Source organism: Rhineura floridana, chromosome 4 (assembly GCF_030035675.1).
Source record: "Rhineura floridana isolate rRhiFlo1 chromosome 4, rRhiFlo1.hap2, whole genome shotgun sequence".
In the NCBI taxonomy this organism is placed as follows: Eukaryota; Metazoa; Chordata; class Lepidosauria; order Squamata; family Rhineuridae; genus Rhineura; species Rhineura floridana.
This window is the reverse complement of record NC_084483.1, coordinates 152,274,784-152,289,966: the sequence shown is the minus strand read 5'-3', so window position 1 is coordinate 152,289,966 and position 15,183 is coordinate 152,274,784. Positions and strand designations below refer to the sequence as shown.

Sequence of the window (15,183 nt, the reverse complement as noted above, 5' to 3'; positions counted from 1 at the left end):
ACACTGTTTAAGCCCACGCAGATTTTGGATATTGTCGCTAGATTTAAAGTCATTGGTACAACCAGACTTGCTCTACTACAAGAGTAGGCGGGGAGGAAAAAAAAACCCACCCCAGCCCTGGACATGAGAAAATTGTTTGGCTTGGACTACAAATCCCGTAGCAGAAACTGTCCATGCGTTTCTAATAGGCTAGGACCGACCGTCACAATGTCACAATCCCACCATCCTCTGCAACGAGGAGGCCTCTCGTTCTATAGGCCGTTCCCCGCTTCTAATTATTAAGTCGCGACTCCCGGAATTCCGCCCATAGTTAAGATGGCGGCGGCAGGCAAGGGTTCCGTGAAGCACCTTCTCCGGGTGTCCCCCGGTTGGTTTTGCACCTCTCGTCGACCTCGTTGTACCGCTTCCCTGTCCTCTGGGCGAGCGCGTCAGGCTTTTCTTCAGTTCTTCAAGGAGCGGTACGGGCACCAAGTGGTGCCGTCGGCTCCTGTGCGGCCGCTAGGTGATCCCGGGCTCCTCTTCGTGAACGCGGGCATGAATCAGGTACGATTTAGAAAAGGGTTCGGCGGAAGAACAGACACTGCAGAACGATTCTTACTGCTGCCTTGCCTGCCTGGGGAGATGCCTTGTTAACAGTTAATTAACATTAACGAAAACAGTAAATGATAACAAATATTCAGGCATCAGAAAGCCAATTAGCACCTGAAGCGTGATAACAATCCACGGCACCCATTCCGTCCAGAAGTGATTTAAACTAAAATGAACATCACAGATTAAAAATGAAACATCAAGGTTTAAAATCCGAGCTGTTATAACCTGAGTCCTGTCAGCATTAACTGTGTCGCTAAATTCCAGTTAGATAAGATGTCTTAGAACACTTCCAAAACATACTTTGGAAACATAGCTTCTAAAGCTGTGAGGCAGCCACCAACAATGCCTTTCTGCATGTACACAGTTGGTATCTTAGCATACTGACAGTATATAACAGGAAGCCCTCATATAGATGATAGCAATATTTGTTTTATTATTATTATTATTATTATTATTTGATTTATATCCTGCCCTTCCTCCCAGCAGGAGCCTGTGCTATATATTATAAAGTAAAGCGATGTCTGTCACAGTTCATTTTGCATGCATGCTCATGTGTACATGTTGAGCCAAATATATGTGTTAAGCAGCGTAAAGCAAAGCTACAATTTCTGCTTGTTGGGAAAGTCTCAGGCAAAACACTCCCTTTTTGCTCATTTCTTATTTAGAGGAAGGCAATATATTAGATGATACCCACATAAATAATACTGTGAGTAAACCCCTTTAAATCAATGGTCTTAAGCTACTTCCTTTCGAAGGAGCCGAGGACAGGTAATAACCATACAAATAAAATAATCATTAATTAATAATTAAAAGCAACATACAATAAAATACAGCCCAACAGTAAAATACAGAGCAGCAGCAACAACAACTGAACCATAAAAGCTCTCTACCACCAATGTGCCAAAGATTTAGAGAAAAAGCTGTTTTAAGTTTTCAGCTGAAAGTAAACAGTATGGGAGACAAGCAGATCTCCAGCAGGAGAGAGTTCCATGGATGCCACCTTTGTAAAGGCTCTGTCTTGTGTCACCACCTTGTGGGCCAAGCTTATTGGGGACCACAAGCAGGATGCCTCTTGCCATTCTCAAAGCCCAGGTCAGCTCTTTCATTTACTTAGGTCCCAAGGTGTTCAGGGCTTTGTATACTAGTACTAACACCTTAAATTGGGCTCACTAGTTCACTGGCAGGCTATAATAGCTTTATATCCTCTATTCCCCTATAATCCCAGCTGCAGTTATGTTGAGTGTGAAATTTGCTTTGTGTTCCTTCTTAAATTTCCAGTTCAAACCCATTTTCCTGGGCTCAGCAGATCCCCGCAGTGAGTTGGCACGTTACCGGCGGGTGGTGAACAGCCAGAAATGTGTGCGTGCAGGTGGGAAGCACAATGATTTGGAGGATGTGGGCCGAGACGTTTATCATCATACGTTTTTTGAAATGCTAGGGAACTGGTCCTTTGGCGATTACTTCAAAGTAAGAGATGAAGCTATGTTTTCTTTAAAAACTATTTATTTATTTAGTCAATTGTTATCCGAAGGTCTCCAAGCACCTTACATCACATTAAAAAAATGTAAATAATGCCATAAAACAGACAACCTTTATAACAGCCACAGGAAACTTGGCAGCACGTTAATAACAACAACAACATAATCTCATTCTATCAAATGCATGGGAAAAAAGATTAGTCAAGAAAGGTGCCAGGCGAACCTTGCTGGAGAGAGCATTCCACAAATGGGGAGCCACAACAGGTCTTCCTGTTTTGTATTTTTAATGTGTTGTAATACTAGAAAGACAAACTCTCTGTGATGATGTTTTGTTTTTAATCCACAAATCCTTTAGAACTGATTTAAACATGCAGAAATGAGACTTGTGCTCTCTGTTCCCCTATGTAAATGCCAGCCTGCATTTATGAGGAACATAGGGCACTGCTTTATACCAAGTCAGACCAATGGTATCATCTGCACTGAATGGCAGCAGCTCTTCGTGGTTTCAGGCAGAATTCTCTCCCAGCCCTCCCTGGGATTGAACCTGGGTCCTTCAGCAGTCAAGGCAGATGCTCTGCCACTGAGCTACCAGATCAGACCATTGGCCTATCTAGCTCAGTACTGTGTAGTATGTGGGAAACTATTGTGTGTGAGAGAAATTTTTTACCTAGATTTGTCTTAGGCTTTTCACATACACGACATTTTGGTATGCTGATTCCCTACCAGCAATCTGAAGTGGTATAGACTCAGGTGAAATGGTGCCACATGCTATTTCTGCATGTTTGAAATTAGATCTTAGAAAGATAACATAAGAGATGGAGAAGAGAAGCAGGAAGGTGCGGCTGACTGTAAAGCATCTGTTTTCAGCTGTGTGTTAATTAATGACCAAAGCAAGATTTTATAATTTTGTCTTTGTTTCCTTTTTAATTGGGAAGTTAACAAGGCCAGTGTGTCTTATCAGGGCAAAGACTCTGAAGTCCTATGTTGCTTAATGGGCCTGTTTCTTCTTCTTTCGTCCTTATCAGTTAGTCTTCCTGGCAATGTAAGACCTGTTAATCACCATAAATCTATCCAGTCTTGCATATAAGTACTAAAAGAGGAGAACAGCTCTTGCACTCTCCATTTCAAACCACTGCTAAAATATAGGTCAGAATTTCTTCCATTCTATCCCATGGCTCCAGCAGGCCCTTTTCCAATACACCTGAGTAAAACCAGGGCCAAACAAACATTGCTGAAGTGGAAGAAGTTGCTGCCAGCTCCTAGACAATTTCATACTGCAAAAACTGTTACAACAGTGGTGGTAACTCTTCAGATGTTGTTGGAATCCAATTCCTGTCAGCTCCAACCATCATGGCCAAGGGCCATGGCCGAAGGGAGTGGTAGTCCAGCAACATCTGAAGGGCCACAGGTTCCCCATGCATGCAGTACAAGAATCAATGCTGGAGGAAATCTCAGTCACTCTGTCCGTTGCACAACACTGTCCTTGAATGTAAGATATACAACTAAAATTGAGTCCATTCTCCTTGCATTAAGGCAGCTTCTTTCTTATCCAAATATTTGGTTATTTACCATTATTCTGCTACTTTCCTTGCTTTCAGGAAGAAGCTTGTAACATGGCATGGGAGCTCCTAACACAGGTCTATGAAATCCCAAAGGACCGTCTCTATGTCACCTATTTTGGAGGAGATGCCTCTCATAGTCTATGTGCAGATGAAGAAAGCAGGGAAATTTGGCTCACCCTGGGGTAAGTAAATGAGAAAAGAAGCCGAAAGAGATAATTGTTAAAAATCTGATTTGTATGTTGTCCAGAGCTGTTTGTAGTCATGCCTTATCCTTGTAGTCATGCCTTATCCTATGTGCGTGTATTCTGACATTAAACTGAGCATCCAAAATAACACCTTTATTTTTTAAAAAAAAGTTTCTAATTTTTACAACAAAAGCTATTGACAATGTGTATGCAGTTTCTGCAAGAAGCTAGGTAACTAACAAGAACTTTAGTTGCAGTCTCTGCCTAATACAGTTGGGGATCTTTACATCACTCCTTGTTACCGCTCTGTCACTCCTCCTTCCTTGCCAAAAATTCTGTCTATGTGAATTGTCCCTATGCTTACATTTCCTGTCACACTTAGCCCTTCCCTGATGGTGGATTTGCTTATAGAGCTTAAAATAAACTAAGCACTGCATGCACGCGCGCATGCACGCGCGCGCGCACACACACACACACACACACACACACATACATACATATATATATATATTTAAAGGCATTAACCAAAGGCTTACAATGCGTAACATGAGGGAGGTGCACAGAAAAAGATGTTAGAATGTGCAAAGATTGCACAAAGAAAGCCCTGTTGCTGCTGCCTAGTTGGTGTTGACAGGACCTTCTTGGTGGTGGTTCTTGTGACGCCCTTCCCTGGCTCTCCCTGTCAGGTTCCTACCTGCTTGTGGCTACTACCTTTCACTAGGCACCACCAGGGACTTCACCAGTCCGGACTGTCCTTTTTATGGTTTCTCTCTCCGCTCTAGCACAGATCTCAGTAGATCCCTCTGCTAGGCAGCACCACCAGTCACGTCCTATAACCAATGTTCCCAGAGACTTTGCCTGTGCCTCTCTCTATCTGGTTACTTTTGTGACTGCCTGCTTATGCTGTTCCCAACCCCTTAATATCTATATAGATAACTCATATAACTCTGGGTTGCGCTGGATACTTGTAATGTTATTATTCTTCTCTTCACCGCTGCCACCATTTGTTACTGTTTCCCTTCAGCCTTGGTAATTACCTTGCCCTCCCTTCTGGTCTGTGAAAACCCCAGCCAAGGATCAGGCCTTCGGTAAACCAAAATAGTATTTATTAAATATCAGAAATAACAAGATTACTTTTATAATGGTACATAAGCATATGGTTTCATCTATTCCTGTGATACTTGTCTTATTATTAACTAGAACTCCCACTCCCTCTTTCTCCACACTCTCCTGACATCCACTGCCAAACACCTTCTTCCTCTCACATCCACCAACTCCCAACATTCACCAAAACAACCCACCCAGATTCAACTGTCATTCTTCCATTTATATTCCTAGCCATTCAAACGCTCAGCCAATCATCCAGCATTCTACTGCTCATCTACTCCCCCCTCCTCTTTCACTCCACTTACCATATATCTTCTATACAAACAGCACTTACCATATTTACATTAATACAGGAACATCACAGTTCTCTGTTTGCGGAATGCCCTGCCTAGTGAGATGCATCTGTCTCTCTCATTATTGACTTTTAGGAGAAATTTAAAAATATTCCTGTTTACCCAGGAATTTGATGGCTGGTAGATACCGGCTGTGGCAACCTTAAAATCAGTAACTCCGAGGTTATGTGATTGCTTTTAAGTGTTCTTTTTTTTTTACAATAATTTTTATTCAAATTTTCATAAAACATAGAAAACAAAATCATAAAACATTCAAAGACAAAAAACAAAACAAAACAAAAATGATTAAACAAAAAAAATAAAATGTTGACTTCCCATTTGTCACATATCAAATCAGTTATAGGTCTACAATATATAACAATCCTGTCTCTTAAATCATATTATAAAATCACTTTCCTCCAGTAGTTATCTTAATTAATCATCAAATCTCATAAACATTACTTTATTCTTTCCACAAAAAGTCAAAGAGAGGTTTCAATTCTTTAAGAAATATATCTATCAATTTTTCTCCAAATAAACATGTCAATTAATCCATCTCGTTAATAATTATAATAATCTTATTGTCATAACCATAGTCCAAATAAACATTTCGATTAATCCATCTCATCAGAATCTGTTAGGTCCAATAATTTCAATAGCCATTATTCCATTATCCCTATTAGTTCCATCTTCCATCTTCAATAGTCCTGTTAAGTCCAGTAATTTCAGTGTCCAATCTTCCATTATCAGTATTCCATAATAATCTTGCTGTTGTAACCATAGTCATATAATAAGAGTCTGATGGGAATTTCCTCTATCCCAAATATTTTCTTGCCATCCATTCTGAATAAGTTGCTGAAATACTGTTGTAAAGTCATATCTGTGTTCTTCTTTTTTACAAAATGCACTGGCTCATCTCTTAAGAGTTTTTCCATTGTCACATGGCTGCAGTTAATTCCATAGATTTTCTCTATATCAAGCTCCATCACATCATTCCAGTCCAGAAGATTATCCAAGCCATTGATAACTTTATCTCTAATATCTTCATTAATTTCTTCAGAGATAACGTTGAATTCCAAACAGTAGATTTTATTTCTAAAATCCATAAACTCCAGATCTTTTTCCAATTCCACATTTGTTCCAATCTCCAGGGCTTGTATCTTCCCTTTATTTTTTCTTTTCTCATCTCTGATCTCATTCTCCTCTCTCACAGGATCCCCTATTTCTTTAAGCTCCTGCGTCATTTTGCTCAGTTCAATTTTCAGCTCCTTACTACCCTGTCTCAGGGTTTGTTTCGTTATCTCAATCTCATCCATTATTTTCTGAAACATAGTTACTTCCAGATTCTCAGCCACTTTCTTGATTGCCATTTTTAAAACCACGAAAACAAAGCAAAATAAAAATAAAGAAGAACCACTTCTTATTTCAGCAACAATTGGGTTAATATTCCAGGCTTGATGACATCACAGTATAAACAGAGCAACCTGCCTTATCTCTCTATGTTCAAGAATGCAAAACAAATTTAGTTGCCAGCATCAAAACAGTTAGTGGCGTCGTGAAGAAGCAGATTCGTCAAAATAAAATAGACCAAAAAGAGAATAGTCCCAGACAATATAATATTCCTCGGAATAGAAATCAGGAATAGAAATCCCTCTTCTGTTTATTATCTTTAGAATGCACTTCCAGGACAGCTTTTTGCGACAGAAACAGAGATAAGCTGTTAATTTCGTGAATAACAGAAAAGAGTTATATCTCACCCAGAAGTTGTCCAAAGCCGATCAATCTGACAAATCTCCTTTTGCTGTAACAATTTAAACCAAGTAAAAAAAAATAATAGAAAGAAGGGTGCTTGCCTGTTAGTCCGTTCTCTCTTTAAAGAAAAGATAAACGTATCGCTTAAGCAGATAGAGCTTGTTAGAAAGTCCGTCCGGCATTGTTGGCTGGACCTTATCTCATAAATTAATGAAATCCAGTCCTCCCAACAAAAACAGGCTTTTGAGGTTGATCTCTACGTTTCTCCCTGCCCGGGAGAAATTTCATCAGTCAAAAAAAAAAAAATGTTCTGACTGATTTATATCTGAATAAGCTTCTTTTGAGGCGGGAGCCCGTCCCAAAAGCAGGCACAAGCGAAGTCACCCTTCCCGGAAGTCGATTGCTTTTAAGTGTTCTAAATGTTTTAAAAGTGTTTTTATTTTATTTTAAATTGCATTGTTTAACATTTTGATGTTTGCTGCCCCCCATACCTTGGGAGGAAGGATAGGATATCAATAAATAATACAATCCAGCATGTTAGTTATGACCAGGTCCAAGTACTGCTTAGGTTTTAGCAATGAAACATATGCCATATTCTGTAGTATTCTTTTTCTTGCTTACTGATGGAGGCCACAGTTGTAGAGAAGGAGCATGATGACACCCAAGCTAACACTGGTACTGCAATTGCTCAAGCATACCATAGAGAGCTTTCCTCTTCTGTCTTCTCCCCTGTTGACTATAAAGTTCAAAGACCCAGGCACCAGGTGAAAGGAAGGAGAATGTGGATTTATTGCCCTAGATTTATTAGCTGTTCTCCTTTTGCTTTCCAGTGTGCTTCCCAGCCACGTGCTTCCTTTTCAGTTGAAAGAGAACTTCTGGGAGATGGGTGATACTGGTCCCTGTGGGCCCTGCACAGAGATCCATTATGATCATGTGGGTGGTGGTAGGAATGCGGCAGCACTGGTGAACCAGGGCAGTCCTGATGTGGTGGAGATCTGGAATTTGGTTTTCATGCAGTATAGCAGGTAAGAAATGATGGGATTGCTTGGTTCTGTGATTCTGCAAGAACCTCACTTCCTAGGCGGAGGCTTATTCAGAGTCTACAGGAGCCTTCCCCCAGCCTCGTGCCAGGTGTTTTGGACCACAACTCCCATCGTTCTTGACCGTTGACCATGCTGACTGGGTCTGATGGGAGTTGTAATCGAAAACATCTGGAGGGCACCAGTTTGGGGAAGGCAACTCTACAATAGCAGTGGGGAATGGGTTCCAGCCAGAGGACTAGATCCAGAAGTGGCCAACCCTTCATGGGCCATTTTGACAAGTGGGCCACCCACCTGTCTATTACCTGATGTCATATGTCGTCAGGTGATTTAAACTTCATGCTATAGCTGCAAGGGAAAGTTCTACCTTTGCAGCTACTGCTTAGGAACACAGGAAGCTGCCTTACACTGAGTCGGACTACTGGTTTCTCTAACTCAGTATTGTCTACACTGACTGACTGGCAACAGCTCTCCAGGATTTCAGATAGTCTCTCCCAGTTCTTCCTGGAGATGCCAGGGATTGAACCTGGGACCTTCTGCATGCAAAGCAGCTTGAAATAACAATAATAAAAAATAATTCAAACTATGACTACAAAGATTCCTCCTTTGCAGCCCTGGCTTAAACTCAAGCTGCGGCTGCAAAGGGATAATTGGGAGTGTACTTAGAGTGCGCTCCAAATTCTTCCTTTTGAATTTGGGGCCTTTCCTAATCATGCTGATTTTGGAAGTAGTCCAAAGCAATTGAGAGCAGGTCAGAGGTCCTCTACTGCTGTCTAAAGTAATTGAACTCTTTTCCCAGCACCTGGCAGGATACAGGCAAAGAGGATTTTTTGTGATGCCTCACTTTCATAGTCTGTTGATTCTCTTTCTGTCCTCTGCTGCATCCTTCTCTTTAAGCTTCATCTACCCTTCTCATTGGTTTTCCTGGTGCTTCCAAATAATGTACTTTTCTCCTCCTTCACTGTGTGTTACATTCCCATCCGCAGCTTCAGCTCAATGAGTAAGCTATTTGCCTCTGACTCATATCTATCTCCTCCCCCCCCCCCGGTTACTGACTGGTGTATTGCCAGAGAGACTGATGGGAGTCTGCATCAACTGCCTCAGCATCATGTGGACACAGGAATGGGCCTGGAACGGCTGATGACAGTTCTTCAGAACAAGCGCTCCAATTATGACACAGATCTTTTCACCCCTATCCTGGATGCCATCCACAAGGTGATGATCCGTTGCCAGAGGAAGTTCAACTATAACTTCAGAGGGTCTATGTGAAGAAGCTACATACTGACTCCCTGGGCCTAACCACTATGGGCTTCTCATGGTGGCTGGCACCGTGATTTGAAGTTTTCTGTAGAGAGAGAGAGAGAAAGATGAGAAGCAATATTAGCTGCTTCTGGTTAAGCAGAGAGATGAGAGTCCCGAGTCACTTTAATGGTTCCTTATTTGGCTGGAAAAAGCCATCCAGCCCAGGTAAACCCAACTACACACCTCTGTCTCTTTAGGGATACACCAGGCTGCTCATTCCTCAGGAGAGAATAACAACAGTTGCAGCTGCTTTTCTGGCAGAAGCCCTAAAAAGGCCATAGGAGACAGTGATAACAGTTTGCCAGCCCTTTTAACATAGAGGGGCAGCGCTGACAGCACTGTGGTACTTCTTTTCTGGGTGGAAAAGCGCAGCCTTCAAGGGTTGAACAAGAGTTGCGGTAATACCTGGCCATTCTTCTGTGCCTGGAAATGAGTTCCCTAGCACTTTCCCAAGTATAACCACATAAGAACGCAAGAAGAGCATTGCTGGATCAGTCCAATGGCTCACCTAGTCCAGCATCCTGTTCTCACAGCTCATAGGAAGCACGCAAGCGGGAACTGAGTGCAGTAGCACTCTCCCCACTTGTGATTTCCAGCAACTGGTATTCAGAGCATCCTACCTCTGACAGTGGAGGTAGAACTATGTTTTCAAGCTTTATAGCATGTTTCTAAACATGTCTGCTCCGAAGTAATTCCCAGTGAGTTTGGGTAAGTGGGTATACGAGTGCAACCATAAAGGGCCAAGAGATACAGGCATGGCACCATTTTACCCCCTACCCCATGTTCTTTTCAGAGAGACAAATGGACTTGTGTACAAAGAGGAGGGAAGGATAGAGGAGCAGGTGTATGTGGGGGGTTACAAATTATTTCCAAGGCTGATAGAGAGAAACCCATTACTTAATTTACTGAAAGAGTTTTGTCCTATCCTCTTAAAGAATATTTAGAGAACTTTAAACAGAAATGTTTAAGGAAAAATTGTGACCGTTTGGGCCATTTAAAGGAAACATCTGCAGTGTTTATTACAAACTTTTCTTTCTGACTCCCCTATTCATGTTTCCTAAATATTTCTATTTTTTTCTTGCAGGGCTGTGGCGGGCCCAGCTATCAGGGCTTGGTTGGAGAGGCTGACCCTGGGGGTGTGAACATGGCCTACAGAGTGGTGGCAGATCATGTGCGCACCTTGTCCGTATGCATTGCCGATGGTGTTTACCCAGGCATGTCTGGTGCCGAGTAAGGATGAAGCAAAATAACAAGGGCTGGTTGGGACAGAGAAGTGACTGAACTTAAGGGGAGCTTTTAAGGAAACTTGAGCAAGATGAGGAGGCTTTGGGGGGAGAAAAAGATTTTGGAGGGAAGAAGCAGGGTCTTAAGATGGGCCTAGAGTACACGTGAGGAGCCTTTGGCTCTCCAGATGTTGTTGGACTCTGTCCCCCATTATCCCTGACCAATGGCATGCTGATGGGAGCTGAAGTCCAACAACATTGGTTGGGCGAAAGGTTTCCCATTTCTGGCATAGAGACTACGATCTGGACTGCTGTCAGGAAACAGGTTGTGGAAGAAATGCAGAGGAATTGATTATAGATGTGACAGGTGTGAGATGCATGCAGGATGATAATCAGTGATGATTCATGGGGAATCTTAAGAATAAATATTAAGGGGATCAGACTGGTGGGGTTTGTGAATGTTGGGAGCAGTGGTGCCATCAAGGCAGGACTCTACTTTGTGGCAGAGGTCCAGGGCCCCATTCAGCAAAAATGAGCAGGATTGCCCCAAAGGCACCAGGGCTAGCTTACCACATTTTGAACTAAGGGAATACACATTTACCATCTGAAAAGGAATGGGGTTGAGGGCATAAGACTGTTAAGTCCAGTGTCTAATACTACCTAATTGCACCACCTGGTTGGAAAAAGTGAATAGCATCCGGGCCAAGAACACTAACTTTTTTTGGAAATGTCTCCTGCCTGCAGGCTTGTTCTTCGTCACATCTTGCGCAGGGCTGTGCGTTTTTGCTCCGAAGTTCTCCGTGCTGTGCCTGGGTTCCTGGCAAGCTTGGTTCCTGTTGTGGTAGAAATTCTGGTACTGAAAATTTTCCCATAGCTAAGTTCTCATCCAAACATCATAGCAGTTTCTCTGCTGAATGCCTAGACCAAAAGTCCATATCTGGTAACAGAATGAGCAACCAGTTCCTTGCAGTGATGCATCCAATACTTTCTAAAAAGGGTTTTATTCAATGTCAAACAACATTTTTATATAACAAAGAAAGAGAATCACTGTGTTGTGACCAACAGACAGATACTCATATACACCGTTCATCCACACACACTGGTACACATACAGAGACACTAACAGTAAGGGGAAGAAAAGGGGAGAAGGTCAAATATTATTGCTCTAGTTCTTAAATGTGACAAATCACATTAAATGATGAAACTCAAGCACATTGCTGAATTTCATTTCATGCAAATAAGCCTGTGGATGTAGACCAAATGTCAGAGAACTTTTCATCCTGATGCTGCCTGTGAAAAGCTGTCCGCTCATATCCTGCCAATGTTAACAAATCCTCTGATCACTGCACAATTGGGGGTGAGAGATGTTCTTTCCAATATTGCACTGGTCAGTCGCTTGGCCACCATCAGTGCCCTCAGGATCTAATGCCATTGCCCCTCAATGAGGTCTCATAACACCGGAATATAGTTTAACATTACTTTAGCATCTGAAAATGTCAACAATTTCTCTAGCACTAGATTAGTGATTGTGAGGACCTCTGACTAAAATTGGCTTATCACTGGTTAGGACCATATCATATGTACTAAAGATGTGAAGATGCATTGAGAGGTCCAGTACACACGGGGGGGGCAGGAATCTCCTGGATTAAGCACAATTTAAGGTCCAGGAAAATTACTCGCACTGAAGCCAAAACTGCTTTCCACTGTCTCCCCCTTCCTGGGCATTCTAGGTCCCTGTTCCACTTCTCCCTAAGAACCTGTCAATCAATCTTAGCTTTATCCAGAAGCCATCAATACATGTATATGCCTGTCTTGTAATGCTCAGCTGAGGCAATCAGGTCCTCCAGCAACTCTGGAGATTCTGAGGCACTGATAGATCCAGTACTTGTGATATCCTTTATTTACTTCACATTGGGGGGGGGGAACTGCTGTCTCGCTTTTAGGGCCTGATATGCTAATGACACATTACTGAGCTACATAATTTGTTTCTCATGATTTCAAGAATGACAGTCCTATCTAGAAAAATAACCCTTAAAATTGCAATGTTTTCCTCGTGCTATCCCTTCAGTTCTTGCTGGAGTTGCTAAGAGGCATAGCAAAATGGAGGGGATTGTGTGTAAGTGAGAACTAGAGCGTCATCGAAGGCAGTCCAAGAGGAAGTCTCCATATGAGGATAAACATCAATTAGTGCAGCAGTTCTGCTACTGGTCCACTTAGGGGTATCACGGAGCATCTGCTGCTTAGAGTCACTGCAAAATCCACAAAATGCTGCATGTCAGAGAAGTATACCCCAGGGGTTGTTTGGTCAGGAGATTTGGAAGAAGGAAGCTTGCAGGGCTATGTTTGCAGAGTTTCACTTGTTTCTTGACTGAATAACAGCCACTCTTACATGAAACAGTTTTGTAAAAGAAAAAGCTTTGAAAGGTATGTGGGATGAAAGACCTTGAGTGATTGCTGTGTGCACCAAAGCTTAAATGGTCACTTTCCAATATCCAACTTGTCCAGAATAGTTCCTGGCACTGTTTAAAGCTGAATAAAGCTGTGTGCTCTGCAGTGGATGTGGAGGATTTGTGGGGATTGGGGCCAAAAGGTTTGCACCTGATGGTTTGTGATTCTTCCTTTGCAGGGAGATGCCTATCCAGAGCTAAGGAAGGACACAGACACGGTGAGCAGCTGGAACTGGTTGATTGAATGTTGTGTCTAATCACTAGTTTTTGCAGGTTGCATGAAGTACAGAAACCTCATCTGTTTCCTTACTAATTCAGTCTTGTTGAACATGCTGCACAGCAGATTCCAGCGCTAGTTAAAGAGAGGATTATTTCCTACTTCCCACTTGGAAGAATCTAATTGAGGAGAGCAGCTAGATATGGATGTGAATTTCCCAAATTGAGTAGGTGCGTGTTAGAAAATTTCCATGTGCAGTTTAAAAGCTGGCTCTGCAGTTTGCTTCTTGCTGAAATTGACCATGCTTACTAAAGCTGATTAGATGCAGGTAAAACTCAGATATGTGTTAATATTCTGTACAATTAAGATTTCTTCCAAAATAGAAGCCTTTTCTCCTACATTCCAATGTAATATTAGAAATTCTAGTGTTCATATAAATAATCAAAATAAAGTATTTACAGACACATTTAGCAGAGCTGCATTTGAAACCTCTTTTCAACCACTCAGATTTATTTTTAAAAAACCCTCAACCTACAGCAGGTAGGTGGAGAAACCTGTGGCTCTCCAGATGTTCTTGGACTACAGTCTTCATAAGCCCTGATGATTGGGCATTCTGGCTGGGGCTGATGGGAACTGAAGTCCAGCATCATCTGCAGGGGGGCACAGGTTCCCCACTCCAATCTACATTGTTTTTTATTCTGATTCAGTGCATGCACGCGCACACACACACACACACAGTGCATTTATTTCTTTATCTGGTGTTGCCTATCCTCATGTGTTGGATTCTTCCCACACATACTAAATGTTCAATAATTCGGATTTCTGGCCCGTTCCAAAATCTGACACCTTGTCACTGAATGACTCCAAAAGAGCAACATATACCTTATTACCTACTCTGCTTTTTTCCAGTCCATTTGGATCATAGGGCTGCATAAACGAAAGTGGTCTAAGCAAGTGAGACATGACCACACTTTAACAATGAATGATTTTTTTTTACATACTTGGGGCAATAGAAGGAACCTGCACTGTCATTTGTGAAACCTAATTAATAGTTTGTCATCTGTTATATTTGCCTTTTCTTTTCCTCTTTTTAACACTTGTGGCCTACTTCAGTCTCTCATGTAGATCTTCTCTGGAATATTTGGATTAACTGCCCCCATTCTGAATCTGGCTCTGATCTCCCTACAGGTTATGAATATTATAAATGAGAATGAAGATGCATTTCTCTCTTCCCTCTTGCGGGGGCGCCATATTATAAACAGAACACTCCAGCACATGGATAATTCCAAAGTTTTCCCAGGCAAGTTTTTTTCCTTCCTTTTAATGGCTGAAAGAGAGATGAAAATTCAGTCAGATAGAGATATCACTTGCAATCTGTTCCAAGTTTTAAGTTGCCTGGATTTTGAGTTGCCCTGTCCTTTTTGTCCTTGGCATTAAACACATACAATGTAACTGAAGGTACAGCTTACTTGTTCAGCAATAGAACAGTGGCACTGATTTCTATTGATCTTCCAGTTCCAGACATGCTCCTTCCCGTCTCCTACTTAAGTATTAAGAATTGTGAAGGGCAATGATTCATTTTGTTTCAACATGGCTTTATTAAGCCACTAGCTTAGATGGCTTTGTTGGACACATCCCAATGGGTATTTCCCATGTTAACTAAATGAGACCTCTTCATGCAGAGGCAGTATACATCTGAATACCTCTTGCTAAGGACAAATAATATGGAATGTCTGTCTCTCTTCAAACCTTGCTTGTGAATGCCAAGAAGCTTCTAACTGCCGCTGTTGGTAGCAGACTGCTGGGCTGGATGATACTTTATTTATTTATTCCATTTATGGATGCCTCCCTGTGAAACATCTTTAACCAATTTAACAATAAAAAACATCAACAACAAATATAAAAACAATTTCATATATTTAAAAAAATATTGCAGGTCCAATACAG

The 15,183-nt window shown here is 41.8% G+C and overlaps 1 protein-coding gene across 3 annotated transcripts in view; it reads left to right on the top strand.

The window, feature by feature from the left end:
- Positions 1–277: 277 nt before the first annotated feature.
- AARS2 (alanyl-tRNA synthetase 2, mitochondrial) overlaps positions 278–15,183 on the top strand; it is a 48,836-nt gene continuing 33,930 nt past the window's right edge. The window contains exons 1-9 of one of the 3 annotated variants that reach the window (XM_061624869.1): positions 279–543; positions 1,870–2,058; positions 3,668–3,813; positions 7,838–8,032; positions 9,118–9,262; positions 10,434–10,579; positions 11,317–11,425; positions 13,199–13,237; positions 14,425–14,536. In XM_061624869.1, coding sequence (XP_061480853.1) covers positions 316–543; positions 1,870–2,058; positions 3,668–3,813; positions 7,838–8,032; positions 9,118–9,262; positions 10,434–10,579; positions 11,317–11,425; positions 13,199–13,237; positions 14,425–14,536 — 1,309 coding nt within the window. In that variant the 5' untranslated portion in view covers positions 279–315. Of the gene's footprint in view, positions 544–1,869; positions 2,059–3,667; positions 3,814–7,837; positions 8,033–9,117; positions 9,263–10,433; positions 10,580–11,316; positions 11,426–13,198; positions 13,238–14,424; positions 14,537–15,183 lie in introns of all 3 variants that reach the window. The other 2 variants (XM_061624870.1, XM_061624871.1) reach the window with 2 other exon arrangements.